Below are 13,885 nucleotides of genomic sequence, written 5' to 3'. Positions count from 1 at the left end.
AAAGTAAAGTTGTTTGTATGACTGGTATCACTGTGCTATCTTCAGTGAAAACAAAAGACAGAAGAAGAGTTTGACCATGTTGGTCATCTGGAATATTGCATCAGTTTTGGGGCCCTCACTACAGAAGGGATGTGGAGAAATTGGAGAGAGTCCAGCGGATGGCAACAAAAATGATTATGGGGGGGGGGGCACATGACTTATGAGGAGAGGGTGAGGGAACTGGGCTTATTTAGTTTGCAGAAGAGAAGAGTGATGGGGGATTTGATAGCAGCCTTCAACTACCTGAAGGGGGGTTCCAAAGAGGATAGAGCTCAGCTGTTCTCAGTGGTGGCAGATGACAAAACAAGGAGCAGTGGTTTCAAGTTGCAGTGGGGAAGGTCTAGGTTGGATGTTAAGAAAAAACTATTTCACTAGGAGGGTGGTGAAGCACTGGAATGGGTTACTTGGGGAAATGGTGGAATCTCCATCCTTAAGAGGTTTTTAAAGCCTGGTTTGACAAAGCCCTGGCTCCGATGATTTAGTTGGGGTTGGTCCTGCTTTGAGCAAGGGGTTGGGCTAGATGACCTCCTGAGGTCTCTTCCAACCTGTCATCTATGATTCTTCTAGGTTGATAATGAGGGTATTTACAGTAACAAGATACTTGAGTGATCAGATGGGTCAAAGAACTACTAATAATTGGGAAGCACTATTCAGTGAGCTGTATAATCTTTGGGGAAGATGAACAGGTGCAGCTCATTTCTAATCAGTGAAAATATGTATTAAAATAGAAAAAGTAAAATTTAAAAATGCTAACTTTATTCAGTAAAAAGTTTAGATAAAGTTTATTGAATAAGACAACATGAGTAGAATAAACAGTGGCCTTGATCTACAGAAGTTATCTCTGTTTTAATGTAAATCCTGGATGTGTATCTTCTGCTGCCTCTCAGCTGTTCTGGGAGCTAAAATGACATCCATTGAGATGTTCACCCTGTCTCCAAGGATGTTGTTTTGGGCAGTCCTGGCTCCCAGGGAGAAACACAAATGAAGAGAGATGGAGATGTGAAAAAAGACACAAGGAAGGGAAACAATATGTTTGTGGTAGATGAAAGGGGCATCTCAGGGCACACCTACACTACACTACAGCTACAGCTGCAGTTACTCCATTGTAGTGTAGACTCTTCAGCTACAGAAAGGGCTTTTCCAATGCTGGAGAGACAGTAACAAGAGTAATGGAAGAATTCTTGTGTCCATCTAGCTGCCTCTAGGGTAGGAGTTAGGTTGACCTAACTATGCTGCACAGCTGTGATGTGACATTTTTCACAGCCCTGAGCAGTTTAGCTAGGTCAACCTAAATTTTAAGTGTAGACCAACCCTCCTCATGAGCTGCCCTCTTTGCAGCAGCCCTAGGGAAGGGCTCCCTATCCAGTCCAGCCCCTGCCCTGCCTGGGGAAGACTGGACTCAAGCAGGGGAAGTGTCTGTGTGAGCGGACGGAGATTGCCTCTTGCCTGTGTTCTCAAGCACTGAGCCACACCCCCTCACCACGGAACTACAACTCCCATGATGCTCCTGCGTCTTATGTCAGCAGCTGCGTGGTTCCCATGGTGACTAGGAGCTGGGCCTGAGGTCAGAGCACCCCCAGGCCCACGGCGGCCCCTGAGCAGCGATGCCCAAACCCAGGTAATGAGGTGGCGGCGGGGGCCGCCGCGTTCCTCCCAGGGCTCCCGGCGCCTCTGTATCCATTCAGCCGCTGCCTCCCCTTCCGTCCAGCACCTTCTGCCCCGGGCCGGGCCGTCTCCGCCGCCGCCCCCGCCACTCCTGCCCGCGGGGGGGCTCGCACCGCTCGGGGGGCTGGGAGACCCCCTCTGCGCCCGCTCCGCCGGCCCCCCACGGGCCCCAGAGGAGGTTGGTGCTTTGGAGATACAGAGGTGGAGCCGCCGCCGGGCCCCTCCCTTCCGGGGAGCGGGGCTGTGACAGCGATGAGGCGGAGGGAGGCTTCTGGGAGCTTGTTTCCTCCGCCAGCAGGCTCAGGAAGACACCGCAGGCCAGTGAAATCAGAGTGGAGAGAGCCTGCCGTCACGGCCCACGTTTTCAAAGCGAGCAGCGCGGGGGGTCCCAGCCTGGGACGGGTATTCAGCACTTCCGGAAACGGAGGCTGCCCTCAGAAATCATTAATCTTTTGTGGCCTTTCAGAGATGTTAATGTCACCATCGTCACCATGTGCTGCCAGCTTCCATATAAAGGATCAGTGGGGAAGTACCCTGACCCCACATTTAATACTTTGTGGTAGAAGCGGCTAAAACACCTGCAAGACTTCGAGGAACTTCAGCATTACATATAGACAGATGGCCACAGCTGCTTTTGGAAGTGTCTTCAATTACTTAGTGTAGGGATATGTCTGTACAGCTGTTCCCAGGCTAGCTTTCTTGAGCTAGCTTTAGAGGGGTAGCCGTGTTAGTCTGCATCTGTAAAAAGCAACAGAGAGTCCTGTGGCACCTTTACTCTCTGTTGCTTGAGCTAGCTTGAATTCAGCTAGTGCAGGTAGCTGACTGTGCAGCACAGACTTCAGAGTGGGCTAGCAAGCTCGGGTTTATACTGCCTATCTTGCACTGTCTTCACTGCTATTGTTACCCATGTTCGCATGATTCAAGCTAGCGTGGGTAGACGGGCATGTGCACAACTTGTGCTCGGCAGATATACCCTATGTGCAGTTACCTACTACTGACATTGGAAGTTACAAAACATTAGTGAGATGGTACATGGTGCATTGAAACACATAGTAAAATCCTTAATTATCAGAGAAACAAGCTATTAAACTCTTAAAATTGCTTCCAAAATGAGAGAGTTTATCTACTAAACGTATGAGATTTTGCAAGTCTAGACTTCTCTATCATGCCTCTCTGTTCCACAGATTTATTTGTGATTTCTAAGGGGAGTTTCCTTACTGAAGCATAGCTAGTTCTGATCAAGGATGTATTCATATGCAAAGAGAATGTAGTATTCAAAATCTTCACTTGTCCTTTCAAACCTTAGTGGGAAATATGAATAGGTTTTCTGAAGATGGGGAGGGATAGCTCAGTGGTTTGAGCATTGGCCTCCTAAACCCAGAGTTATGAGTTCAATCCTTGAGGGGGCCACTTGGGGATCTGGGGCAAAATCAGTACTTGGTCCTGCTAGTGAAAGCAGGCGGCTGGACTCGATGACCTTTCAAGGTCTCTTCCAGTTCTAGGAGATGGGATATCTCCATTAATTATTATAAGACATCTTATTTTGTTTTCTCTGTTAGTGATACTCTGTGGGATATTGCTAAAGCTGAAGTGGAGAAAAAAGAAAATCTTGAAGGCAATGGAGATGGAGTGGAAGTTTGGGAAAAATCACTACTCTTTATGGGAAACAAAAATGGGGTAACACTGATACTATACTTTATTTTATGTGATTGCTGTGCTTTCCTTGAAAATATTGTATACCACTGAAAACATACAATACCATATCTATTGCAGAAACAAGAAATCTTCCCCAATATGAATCTGTGCAGAGGGTTGGCATTCATGTGCAGAACAATTAGAAATGTTTCATGCTATTTACTCCTGAGGGCATTCTGCGCCAAAAAATTTAAAATTCTGCACACAATATTTTAAAATTCTGCAAGTTGTATTTGTCAATAAATAAATGCAGAGGTTCCAGCATGGCAGTGGGAAGCACAGGCTACTGACTTGTGGAAAGTGGGAGATCACCCTGCAGCCCCCCTACCCTCGGGACACGGACTCGGCGGTGAGGTTGCACCCGACCCTGACACTGCACAAGGCCTTGGCTTGCCCCAGAAACACCCTGGGGCCCTGCCCCTCTGCATCAGGTGCACCAGGTGTGGGGCAGGCAGCTCAACTAGGCAGGGTCCAAGTGTGAAGGGGCTCAGTATGGGGGGGATCCAGGTGTGTGGTGAGAAGATCCTGTGTGGGACAATCTGGGTGCAGGCAGATCAGTGGGGGGTCTAGGTGTGGGGGGGATCTGGATGCACAGAGGCTCGTTGGGGGGGTTCCAGGTATAGGGGCAATGAGACTCTGTAGGGGCTTCCAGGTGAAGGTTGGGGCTCAGTGGAGGGGTCTGGTTTTGGGGGGCTCAGCGGGGTGGGGGTCAGGTCCTGGAGGAGTAAGGCTTGGTGGGGTGGTGGTCTGGGTGCAGCTAGTTGGGAGTTAGTGGTATGGGGGTCTGGATGTGGGGGCTCAGGGTGGTGCGGGTGGTGGGGCATCAGTGGAGGGTTGATTGTAGGGAGCTCAGGGGGGGTCTGTGTGTAGGGGTGGGGGTCTGGGTGCAGGGGGCCCCATTCCTCCAGCGTCTAGATGCAGGGGTTGAGGTGCAGTGGGGTGGGGTTCGGGTATGGAGGGCTAGGGAAGTTTTGAATGTACCTGGTGAGGCTTGGCAGCAGTGTCTGGGTAAAGGAAGTCCGGATGCATAGGAGTTGTGTGGGTGGGGGAGCAGCTCCCAGTACAGTGATCCTTCCCCTCACAGTTGAGGAGTGATGAGGGCAGGAAGCAGAGGAGGATGCTGAGCTTCCTGGCAGAGGTTTCTGGGGGTGTCTGACAAAGCCCCAGACACTCCTTGCAGGGGAAAAGGAAGGCCTGTTCTCTCCTGCCTTCAGCCCAACCGGGACTAGCGGCTGATTCCGGCTCAGGGTAGGAACCACTGGCTTTGGTGTCCCCAGCCTTGGGGTGATTTATCTCTCTGCTGGCTGCTCCGGGTGGCTGAAATGATGTATCTGCTCTGTTAGGGAGTGGTGCATGACTGCTCTTGCAGCTTCCCTTTGCTTCCCTGTCAGAAAGTCATTTTTCTGCGGGAAAGCAAAGAAATCTATCTGCAGGGGACATGAAATCTGTGCATGCGCAGTGGCACAGAATTCCCCCAGGAGTATCTATTTTATGCCTTTTTATTCTGTCAGAAGCTCACTTTTGTGCTAGAAATAAGCCAGACTACAACCATTCTTCTTCATCAGTGAATAAACATAGCAGGTATAGTTTCATTTAAAAAACAAACAAACCAAAAAACAGCAGACAGAAATACAGTCCTATTTTTTAGCTCCTGACATCTGGTCATATAACACATCCATGCAAAGGTATTTTTGAACACAGAATGTTAATTAGTAAAAGTCTAACTCAGGAGCATTGGTAATCAGTATTATAACTCAAAAAGTGTCGCATCCAACATAGTGGAATTCTGTGTTGCTCTTCATCTTGTCAGATAAAGAGGAACAGATCACAGAACTAAAAAATTAATGGTAACTTAAGTACAAGTGATCATGACTTGATCACATTTATAATGTGCAATAAAGTCCAGACCAATAACATATACATAGTGCTTTAAAAGGGCCAATTTCACGAAGCCAAAAATAATCATGAACGAAATCAGCCAGGAGAACTTAATCAGAAAAATGTGAATGATAATTGGGAATTGTTTAAGAACACTTTCCTATGTGACTCAAAAGCTACAGTTAAGAATGGCTATATTAGTTTAAAAAAACAACCTGGTTTAGAGGGAAAGAGAAGGTAGCTATAAAAATTATAAAGACAAATGGAAGAAGGGGGAAGTTGATAGTAATGAATATAAATCAGAAGCTAGGAATTGAGGAAAATTGATACAGGAAGCAAAGGGATGTAAGGAGAAATCTATGGCCAGAATAGTTAAGGACAATAAGGAGTTTTTTAAGTATTCTAGCAACAAAAAGAATCCTAACAAAGGTATTGGTCCATTACTAGATGGAAATGGTAGAATTATAAATAATAATGGAAAAAAGGCAGAAGTGTTCAATACATATTTCTGTTCTGTATTTGGGAAAAGAGATTATGTAGTCACAAATGACAACAGTCTTTCCATACCACCAGTATTTCAAGAGTATGGTAAACAGCATCTACTAAAGTTAAACTTCTTTATGTCAACTGGTCTGGATAACTTGCATCCAAGAGTTTTAAAAGAACTGGCGGAAGAGGTCGCTGGGCCATTATTGCTGCTTTTCAATAAGTCTTTGAACACTGGGAAAGTCCCAGAAGGCTGGAAGAAAGTTAATGGAGTGCCAATATATAGAGGCCCATGTCCATCTTTCCCCATCAGGCCCAGGGGGAGATCATCGCTTCCACATCTCTATAAAGCAGGCTTAAAGGGGAATTAGCAGCCTAGGGGCTGAGACATTCAGGCAGGGTGGAGTGGCAAGCAATCTAACACCTTGTGGAAGCTGATGTCCTGATTCAGGCAGATGGCAGGTCTCTTGGCCCAAGGTGAGTAGTCAGTCACCCCAGGGGTGGGGCGGCCATAGGAGGGTAGGAGGACTCAGGCCCACTCTACTTCACGGGTCCCACCCCAGGGCCCTAACAGTGGCAGAGGGCTCCACTGTGTCTGGTTTCCCTGGGCTACTTCCTACGATCCCCTCACCAGGTACCTTTGTCTCGTGGGGTTCCTCCATCTTCCTGGGGTACATAACCAGTGCCAGTCCCAGCAGCTCTTCAGCATCCTTATTGGTTGGCAGTCCCTTCGAGTCCTCGATGCTCCATAGATCCCTCTTGAGTGCAGGCCCCAGCAGTGGGCAGGAAACATCTGTCTCCTTTGCAGGCTCCAGCCCCACTGAACTGCAGGGCCCACCTTTTAAACTTCCTCTCCCACCTCTTTGCTTCCGACAGGGAGGGAATGGCTTGTCTGGCTCTGTCCACTGGGGGGCGGGTTGTGGTTCCTCCCCGTCAGGCCCGGTGGGAGGCCACGCCCCCTCGCTATATAGTATTTTAAAATGTAAATGGGATGCCCAAATAATTATAAGCCTGTCAGTCTGATATCGACCCTGGGCGAGATAATGGAGTGACTGATACAGAACTCAATTAATAAAGAATTAAAGGAGGGTAATATAATTAATACCAATCAACAAGGGTTTATGGAAAATAGATCCTGTCAAACTAACTTGATATTAAAAGAATTAGAAAACATGCCTTACAGTAATAGACTCAAGGAACTCAGTTTATTTAGCTTAAGAAAGAGAAAGCTATGGGGTGACTTGATCATAGTCTGTAAGTATTTATATGTGGAACAAATATTTAATAATAGGCTCTTCAATCTAGCAGAGAAAGGAATGATACAGTTCAATGGCTGGAAGTTGAAGCTAGACAAATTCAGTCTGGAAATAAGGCAGATATTTTTAACAGTGAGAGTAATTAACCATTGGAACAATTTACCAAGGGTTGTGGTGGATTCTCCATCACCAACAATTTTTAAATCAAGATTGGATCTTTTTCTAAAAGATATGCTTCAGGAATTATTTTGGGGACATTTCATGGCCTGTGTTATATGGGAGGCCAGACTAAATTTTCACAATCGCCCCTTCTGGCTTTGGAATCTATGAATCTATATAGGCCCTGGGATCCTGATAAAACTTATGTCCATGCTTAATTTTATTCATGTTTGTAGTCTCTATGACTCCAGTGGGACATAAATTTAAGCATGTAAATAAGTGTTTGGAGAATCAGGGTCTTAGACTGGATACTGGAGTTCATAACATTGATCCACTGTCTCTTATGCTTACTCAATTGCTTCTCCTCTTTTTCCCCACTTTTTTCTTGATAACCAGGGCCGGCTCTGGCTTTTTGGCCACCCCAAGCAAAAAAAAAAACACAAAACGGGGCGGCCAGAACGGCAAAGCAAAAAAAAAAAAAACATGCAGCGCGGCCGGAGCTCGGGTGCACGGGGACCGGCTGGGGGGGTGGGGGAGGGGGAGGGAGCGGGCAGGAGAGAGAGAGAAGGGGGCAGCCAGGGCTACAGCAGGGGCGCTGCCACGCGGCCTCTCCCGCTGCGCCGCCTCCTGCCGCCTGCCGCAAGGGCTCCGCTCTGGTCGGCAGGGAGGGAAGGAAGAGGACTGCCCTGCAGGGCGCTCTGGTTCTCCGCGCCACCACCCCCTACAGGGCGGCGGGAGCAGAACAAAAAAAAAAGCGGCCGTGCCGCCCTAGGATTGGGCAGAATGCCGCCTCGAACAATCTTCCGCCCCAAGCACCAGCTTGTTCAGCTGGTGCCTGGAGCCGGCCCTGTTGATAACTATTTGTTGGAAATATAAATAAGTCAGAACTTGCCTTTTTATCTTTCTGAGTGAATTGAAGCATATGTGTGTTTCATTATTACTGCAGAGAAGCGTGGCATTGTGCAACATGTAATCTTGTATAAGCATTAAGAATAGATAAATGGGTTTTGCAGATTTATAAAAAAAATTGTTTCTGAAATTCCAATATGTGATTACAAACAGGGATGAAACTTTACAAGTGCTAGGACCTTTTTTAAATTAGACTGACCTAACTTGGAATCTGAAACCGAATAGTGCAGAGACATGCTGTTTAACTGTGTTATTTCATGAATTCATTTTACTTCCATCTCAATTATGATTTACACATATTCACTGGAAACCAATCATTAGATTAACTTGTTATTAGCAATTAACAACAGTTAAACAGTTTAACACAGTTGGCCAGACTGATCACTAATGTATTGTCTGATTTTAGGTATCCTGTTGCTATTACTGTATTTGTCATATCCAGCAATTTATTATAATTATGTTAATAGCAGTGTAGCTACATTCTGATAGAAAGTAGGCACTTAACTTTCTAGTAATCAGACTACAAATGACTGCATAAGTTTACAGTTTTCAGATGCATTCTTTTAATCATTCCAATAATAAAGCATTACAATATATACAATTATATAACTTTTATGCTTTAATGATATTACAATAGTGTTCTTCATTGTTTTTAATTTCCAGGGAAAGACTACTATTATACTGAGGTGTCTTGACAGGTATGTGTTAAGTTTTGAAAAGTATTTTGCATCTCTGGGAGTAATATCAATAATATTTTTGTAGTAGTCTTACAGAGAATATTATGTGCCAGTAAAAGAAAGTTATTGTGTAAAAATATGGATGGTGACTAGATTTTAAATTTTCTCGCTAGTGACCTGATGCATGATTTGTGAAGGGTTAATGCTATCTAAATATCTATAATGTGTTAGTAAAACATTTTGGCATTTGAAGCCAGATTTCTAGAGTGCTATGACTGGTAGTTTGAGAGCTCAGTCACAGTATGCGTGTGCACAGTTTTGAAAATTTGGTCCTCTGTGTCCCTTTGATATCCATTAAGGAACTGGCACGCCTGCTGTCTGTCTTGAGTTATTCTCTTTATATTCCTGTTTTCCCAGTATAAATTCTCTACTGTTTGGTTAATAAATTGAGTTGAGGTAATGGTAAAAGTTACTGTATGTTAAGTAAATTCAGAAGATCTTGAAAGAATATATGCACGTGACATATACTGTATCTTCATTGAATAGGGATGAAATTCCAAAACCAACATTAGCCTTGGAATATACTTTTGGAAGAAGAGCAAAAGGTCATAACAGAGTGAGTACATGGCAAAAGTACTATAATATTTTTGTTGTATAGCTCATTCATTAGTAAAACCTAACTAGTGACTTTCTCTTTTGACTCAACAGTCATCTGCGAGACAGAAAGTATTTCAGTTTGAATTTTACTTCAGTTTTCGGAATGCTTGGCTAGCTTTCATTTTACATTTTGATCTACAGCATGTTTCTCCTTTACATTGAGAATGGGTGATATTTTGGTCTGTTATAGCATACCTTCTCAAATGAAGAGATTGATCTTTCATGAGCAGGGCTCTGTCTATGATGTAATCATGCATGTGTCTATATGCTTATAATTACCTATTTTTCACTTGCCACATAGATTCTGGAGCAAAATTAGGTTCTCATTTAACAAAAAACAAAACAAACACCCACAACAACAATTTTGTCCTCGTGGTTCCAAAGGTAACCTTCAAAATGTGAACTGAATTTAAACCAGTGTAGTGGTATCTGACTACAGTCAGCCTGCAGCCATAATCATGGGAGAAGTATGAACTTCTCTATCAGTCTTGGTGGGTGTTAAAAATGAAATCTAATGATAGTTCAAGCATCAACATTGTTAACTATTTCATGCTGATTGTTTTAGTAGAAACACTGAGCTACTGTGCTTGTCCTTTATTGCATGACAGATTGACAGATAGTGGGCAATGGGGTAGCTAGTTGCTATTGGGTTGTGGGCAATGTTCCCAAAAAAGTAAAATAACACACTTTGAAAGAATATAATTACAGAGAATATATGTGCATTGCAGGAAGTACCAAGAAATAACAACAACACATTAATACAAGTAGTGTTGGGAGGTGAGTGTGAAAGACTGTGTGTGTGTGTGTGTGTGTGTGTGTGTGTGTGTGTGTGTGTGTGAGAGAGAGAGAGAGAGACACACAGAGACTGTATATGTGTATGTGTGTGTGATACACAGAGACTCTGTGTGTGCTGGCTGCTGGGGAAGTCTCTAAGAGACCCTGCACTGTCTCTTTAAGGCACTCACTCAACCCCGGAAGGCTCGTTCAGACCACAGCAGCTCTCCTGCTCCTGAGCCCTATCTCCTCTCCCCCGCTCTGCGTAGATGGGGTACATGTTGGCAGGGGGAGGGGGACACCTTCACATCTGCACACACACACCCGGGCTCTGCACAGCCAACATGAGGGTCCCAGGAGTAGCTGGCCAGGGCTCCAAGGCAGAGGGCAGGAGCAATGTGGCTGCAAAGCAGTGTGGGGAGGGGCACCTGAACACACACTGCTGGATGTGCATGGCTCTGCTAACCAAGTGCGCAGCACTTGAATCACTCCTGGGTGGCCGCCCGACCACACAGCTTAGAGGGAACACAGGTTGTGGGCGTGGGGACTGAGAAATTCAGGACCCTCTTTGAAATGTTAAGTCATCTTATGGACCTGATTCTCCATTAAAGTGTATTTTTAGTTATTTTCACCACTACAAAGTGGGTTTAAATCACTCCGATAGTGTTTTAAAGCCATTTTCTATTTACTTGACACTGATGTAAATGAATGTGCATGGTACAAGGGCAACAGAGAATCAAGTCTTATGTGCTTAAAAGTCCTATGTGCTTCTAACCATTCAATTTCCTCCTCACACAGGTGTACACATCCCGTCCTATTCACCACCTAAGGTTCAGCTGTCTTTGATCCTGCCATGCCACTCTGGTCTTTATTTGCTTAAAGTGGTAGGGAGGGGAGGGAGAAGACAACTGGGCATGACAGGGAAGAAAGAAGGTTTTGGTTGGGGCACAGGATATCTATGCTGCATAAATAGGGAGTTGTCTATATGGGAAGTTAGTGCGGAATAAGCTAGGGTGTGAATTTAAAGTGCAGTAGCTACTCCACACTAACTCCCTGGATAGACAAGCCCTAAGAGATTGTGGCCACATAATTAACTTCTAATTTGACACATAATTCATGGGACAAGCCTCATGTGCTATGCTGTGCTCCTGTACTGTGCTCATTGCACATAAGGGACCCGTCTGTTGCCATTGTTACAACAACTGGAAACTTCTGATGTGTTACCTGGAAATACAAATTCCTAATGCAAAGAAACTGTTTTGCAGCCAAAAGACATTGCACATTTTTGGGAACTAGGTGGTGGAACCTCATTATTGGACTTGATTCATATACCAATAACTAATGACAACGTAAGGTAAGTGATAAAGAACCTTACAATGTCAGAGTTAATTTTGTTTAAATGAAAACTGAGATTAAATCTCGGCTATTTTGTTGTGGAGAAATCTTCCAAAATGTAAACTGTTTACTAGGTTTGAAAGTTTTTATCAGAGTGGTTTTTCCTAAAAATCAGTTATGCTTAGTGGTGGAGGGACACCCCAACTGCCACTGATTAACAGCTGTGAGCTCCTTCCTTCTTTCCTGTAAATAGTCCTGCTTCTCAGCTGTCTCCAGCCATACGGGGAGGTAGCATGTGGAAGGGTAGACTCACCAGCCAATGAATCCCTTCATTGTTGGGTACAGAATAGCAGGGTGTCCTCCTCTAGCACCTCCTGCCAAAGGTTGCTCCAGTCCTTCCGTGGTCGGCCTCTTCTTGCGACTTGGGCCTCCAGCCAAGTCACATATAGTCTCGCCCCTTCCAGGTAACAAAAACAAACAAAATTCCAAAAATGTCCTAACACAAAAGAGCTTCTGTCCCCTCTGGGACTATTTCTCAGCCTATCCTTGAGGCTCTGTCTTCAGTCCCACCCTGGGCTGAATAGTCCTTACATCTGGCTTGTATGCTCCTTCCTTGGGGCTGGTAGGGGATTCCAGCTCAGGGAACCCTGTATTAAGCAACTAGGTGTGCTCCTTCAGACATGCTGCTGTTTCCCTGGGCTACTTCTTATCTCCAAGACGTTCATGACACTTTCCTGGAGTCTGTGGTTAGCATAAACTCTCTTCTGGTTCCCAGGCCTCTGAATTCTCCTGAGATACTCCCAATTCCTTATCATAGAATCATAGAATATCAGGGTTGGAAGGGACCTCAGGAGGTCATCTACTCCAACCCCCTGTTCAAAGCAGGACCAAGCCCCAGACAGATTTTTACCCCAGTTCCCTAAATGGCCCCCTCAAGGATTGAACTCACAATCCTGGGTTTAGCAGGCCAATTCTCAAACCACTGAGCTATCCCTCCCCGCAAAAGCAGGGCCAACACACCAGATGGGCAGTAGGGGCACGTGCCACAAGCCAGGCAGGAGTCAAACCTGCAATCTCCTGATCCGTAGTCAGACGCGTTATCCTTCTTTAGCTCTGGAACACTGCTCCCTCAGGACTGGCTCTCTGTGCCTGGCCCCCTTTCCAGGGCTTACCCCAGGGATTAATTCTATCCCTGTGGCTTTTTTGTATCTGCCTTCCCAGAGAGAGGGCAATCTTCTCTCTCTTGGGTTTCTCTGTCTTTAGGCTCTCATATAGTTTTCATTTACTCTTATGAAGAAGATCCAGCTCCTTCCCAGTTGGATCTCATAAAAGATCAAGCCTGACACACCATCCAGGTGTAGCAAGGTGGGCCAAATGAGCTCTCAGACTTCTGTTAACTCTTTGTTCACTTATGTGGGGTAGACACCCCATCATATAATTCCGTGGAGAGGATGGCTCATGTGTAGGTACAGAAGAAGAAGGGACCCAGCCTGCTCTCAACTGGACTGTCGAGAAAGCAACATAAGAGGTGTAGAAAACAGAATATGGCTGCCAATGCTGTCAACCTCCAGGAGCAGCCTGTTGAAGGATTTGTCTACAGTTAAAACCCTACAGCACCACTGTTGCACTGCTGTAATGCTTCTGTATAGACACTACCTTTGCTGACAGGAGGGAATCTGCCATTGGCGTAGGTAATCCACCCACCCAAGAGTCAGTAGCTAGGTTGATCTAGCGCTGTCTACACTGGGGGTTATGTCAGCTTAACTACACTGCTCAGAGGTTGACCTAACTTTTTAGTATGGACCAGGCCTAAGAGAGCAGCATGTTGGAGTGGGAGAGAAAGGTGGACCTCACTGATGGAGGAGAGAGAAATCAATCATGGGGAGAGAAAAACCCGACCTTAATGAAGGAGAAGATGGAGTGGTGTGGACCTCATGGAGCTAAGGGAGAGGAAGACGAAAAAAGATATGAGGTCCCTGTGCAGCTTGAAAGAGGATGAGAGATGAAGTTTCTGAGAGAGGTAGGGGACAGATACTGCAATACAGGGGAGAACAGAGGGAAGAGAATTTGGTGGAAATGGATCAGAAAGAATGGAGTAAGGGCAGCAAGAAGAGGCAATAAATGACAAGAAGAGGCAATAAGTGTGGAAGAGAATAAATGACTAAATGAGGAGAAAACAGATACAGCATTTCATATAAAGAACACGAGGAGAGTAAGGAGAAAGGATAATAAGAGAAAACAATAAGAGAAAAAAGAAAAGGGAATAGAATGATTTGGAGATAGAAAGAGAAAAATGATTTTTCGGGTTAGTAAGTTTTATTTAGTGTTTTTTATGTTCTGATATTTTATTGCTTT

At 45.2% G+C, this 13,885-nt stretch overlaps 1 protein-coding gene across 4 annotated transcripts in view; it reads left to right on the top strand.

The window, feature by feature from the left end:
• Positions 1-1,543: 1,543 nt before the first annotated feature.
• DYNC2LI1 (dynein cytoplasmic 2 light intermediate chain 1) overlaps positions 1,544-13,885 on the top strand; it is a 49,749-nt gene continuing 37,407 nt past the window's right edge. For 2 of the 4 annotated variants that reach the window (XM_034764441.1, XM_034764440.1), the window contains exons 1-5: positions 1,544-1,657; positions 3,264-3,381; positions 8,751-8,785; positions 9,311-9,380; positions 11,461-11,549. In XM_034764441.1, the coding sequence (XP_034620332.1) occupies positions 1,644-1,657; positions 3,264-3,381; positions 8,751-8,785; positions 9,311-9,380; positions 11,461-11,549 (326 nt within the window). In that variant the 5' untranslated portion in view covers positions 1,544-1,643. Of the gene's footprint in view, positions 1,658-1,945; positions 2,128-3,263; positions 3,382-8,750; positions 8,786-9,310; positions 9,381-11,460; positions 11,550-13,885 lie in introns of those variants that run through there. The other 2 variants (XM_034764443.1, XM_034764442.1) reach the window with 2 other exon arrangements.

The sequence above is a fragment of the Trachemys scripta genome, chromosome 3 (genome assembly GCF_013100865.1).
Source record: "Trachemys scripta elegans isolate TJP31775 chromosome 3, CAS_Tse_1.0, whole genome shotgun sequence".
In the NCBI taxonomy this organism is placed as follows: domain Eukaryota; kingdom Metazoa; phylum Chordata; order Testudines; family Emydidae; genus Trachemys; species Trachemys scripta.
This window is presented reverse-complemented; position numbering and strand designations above follow the sequence as displayed.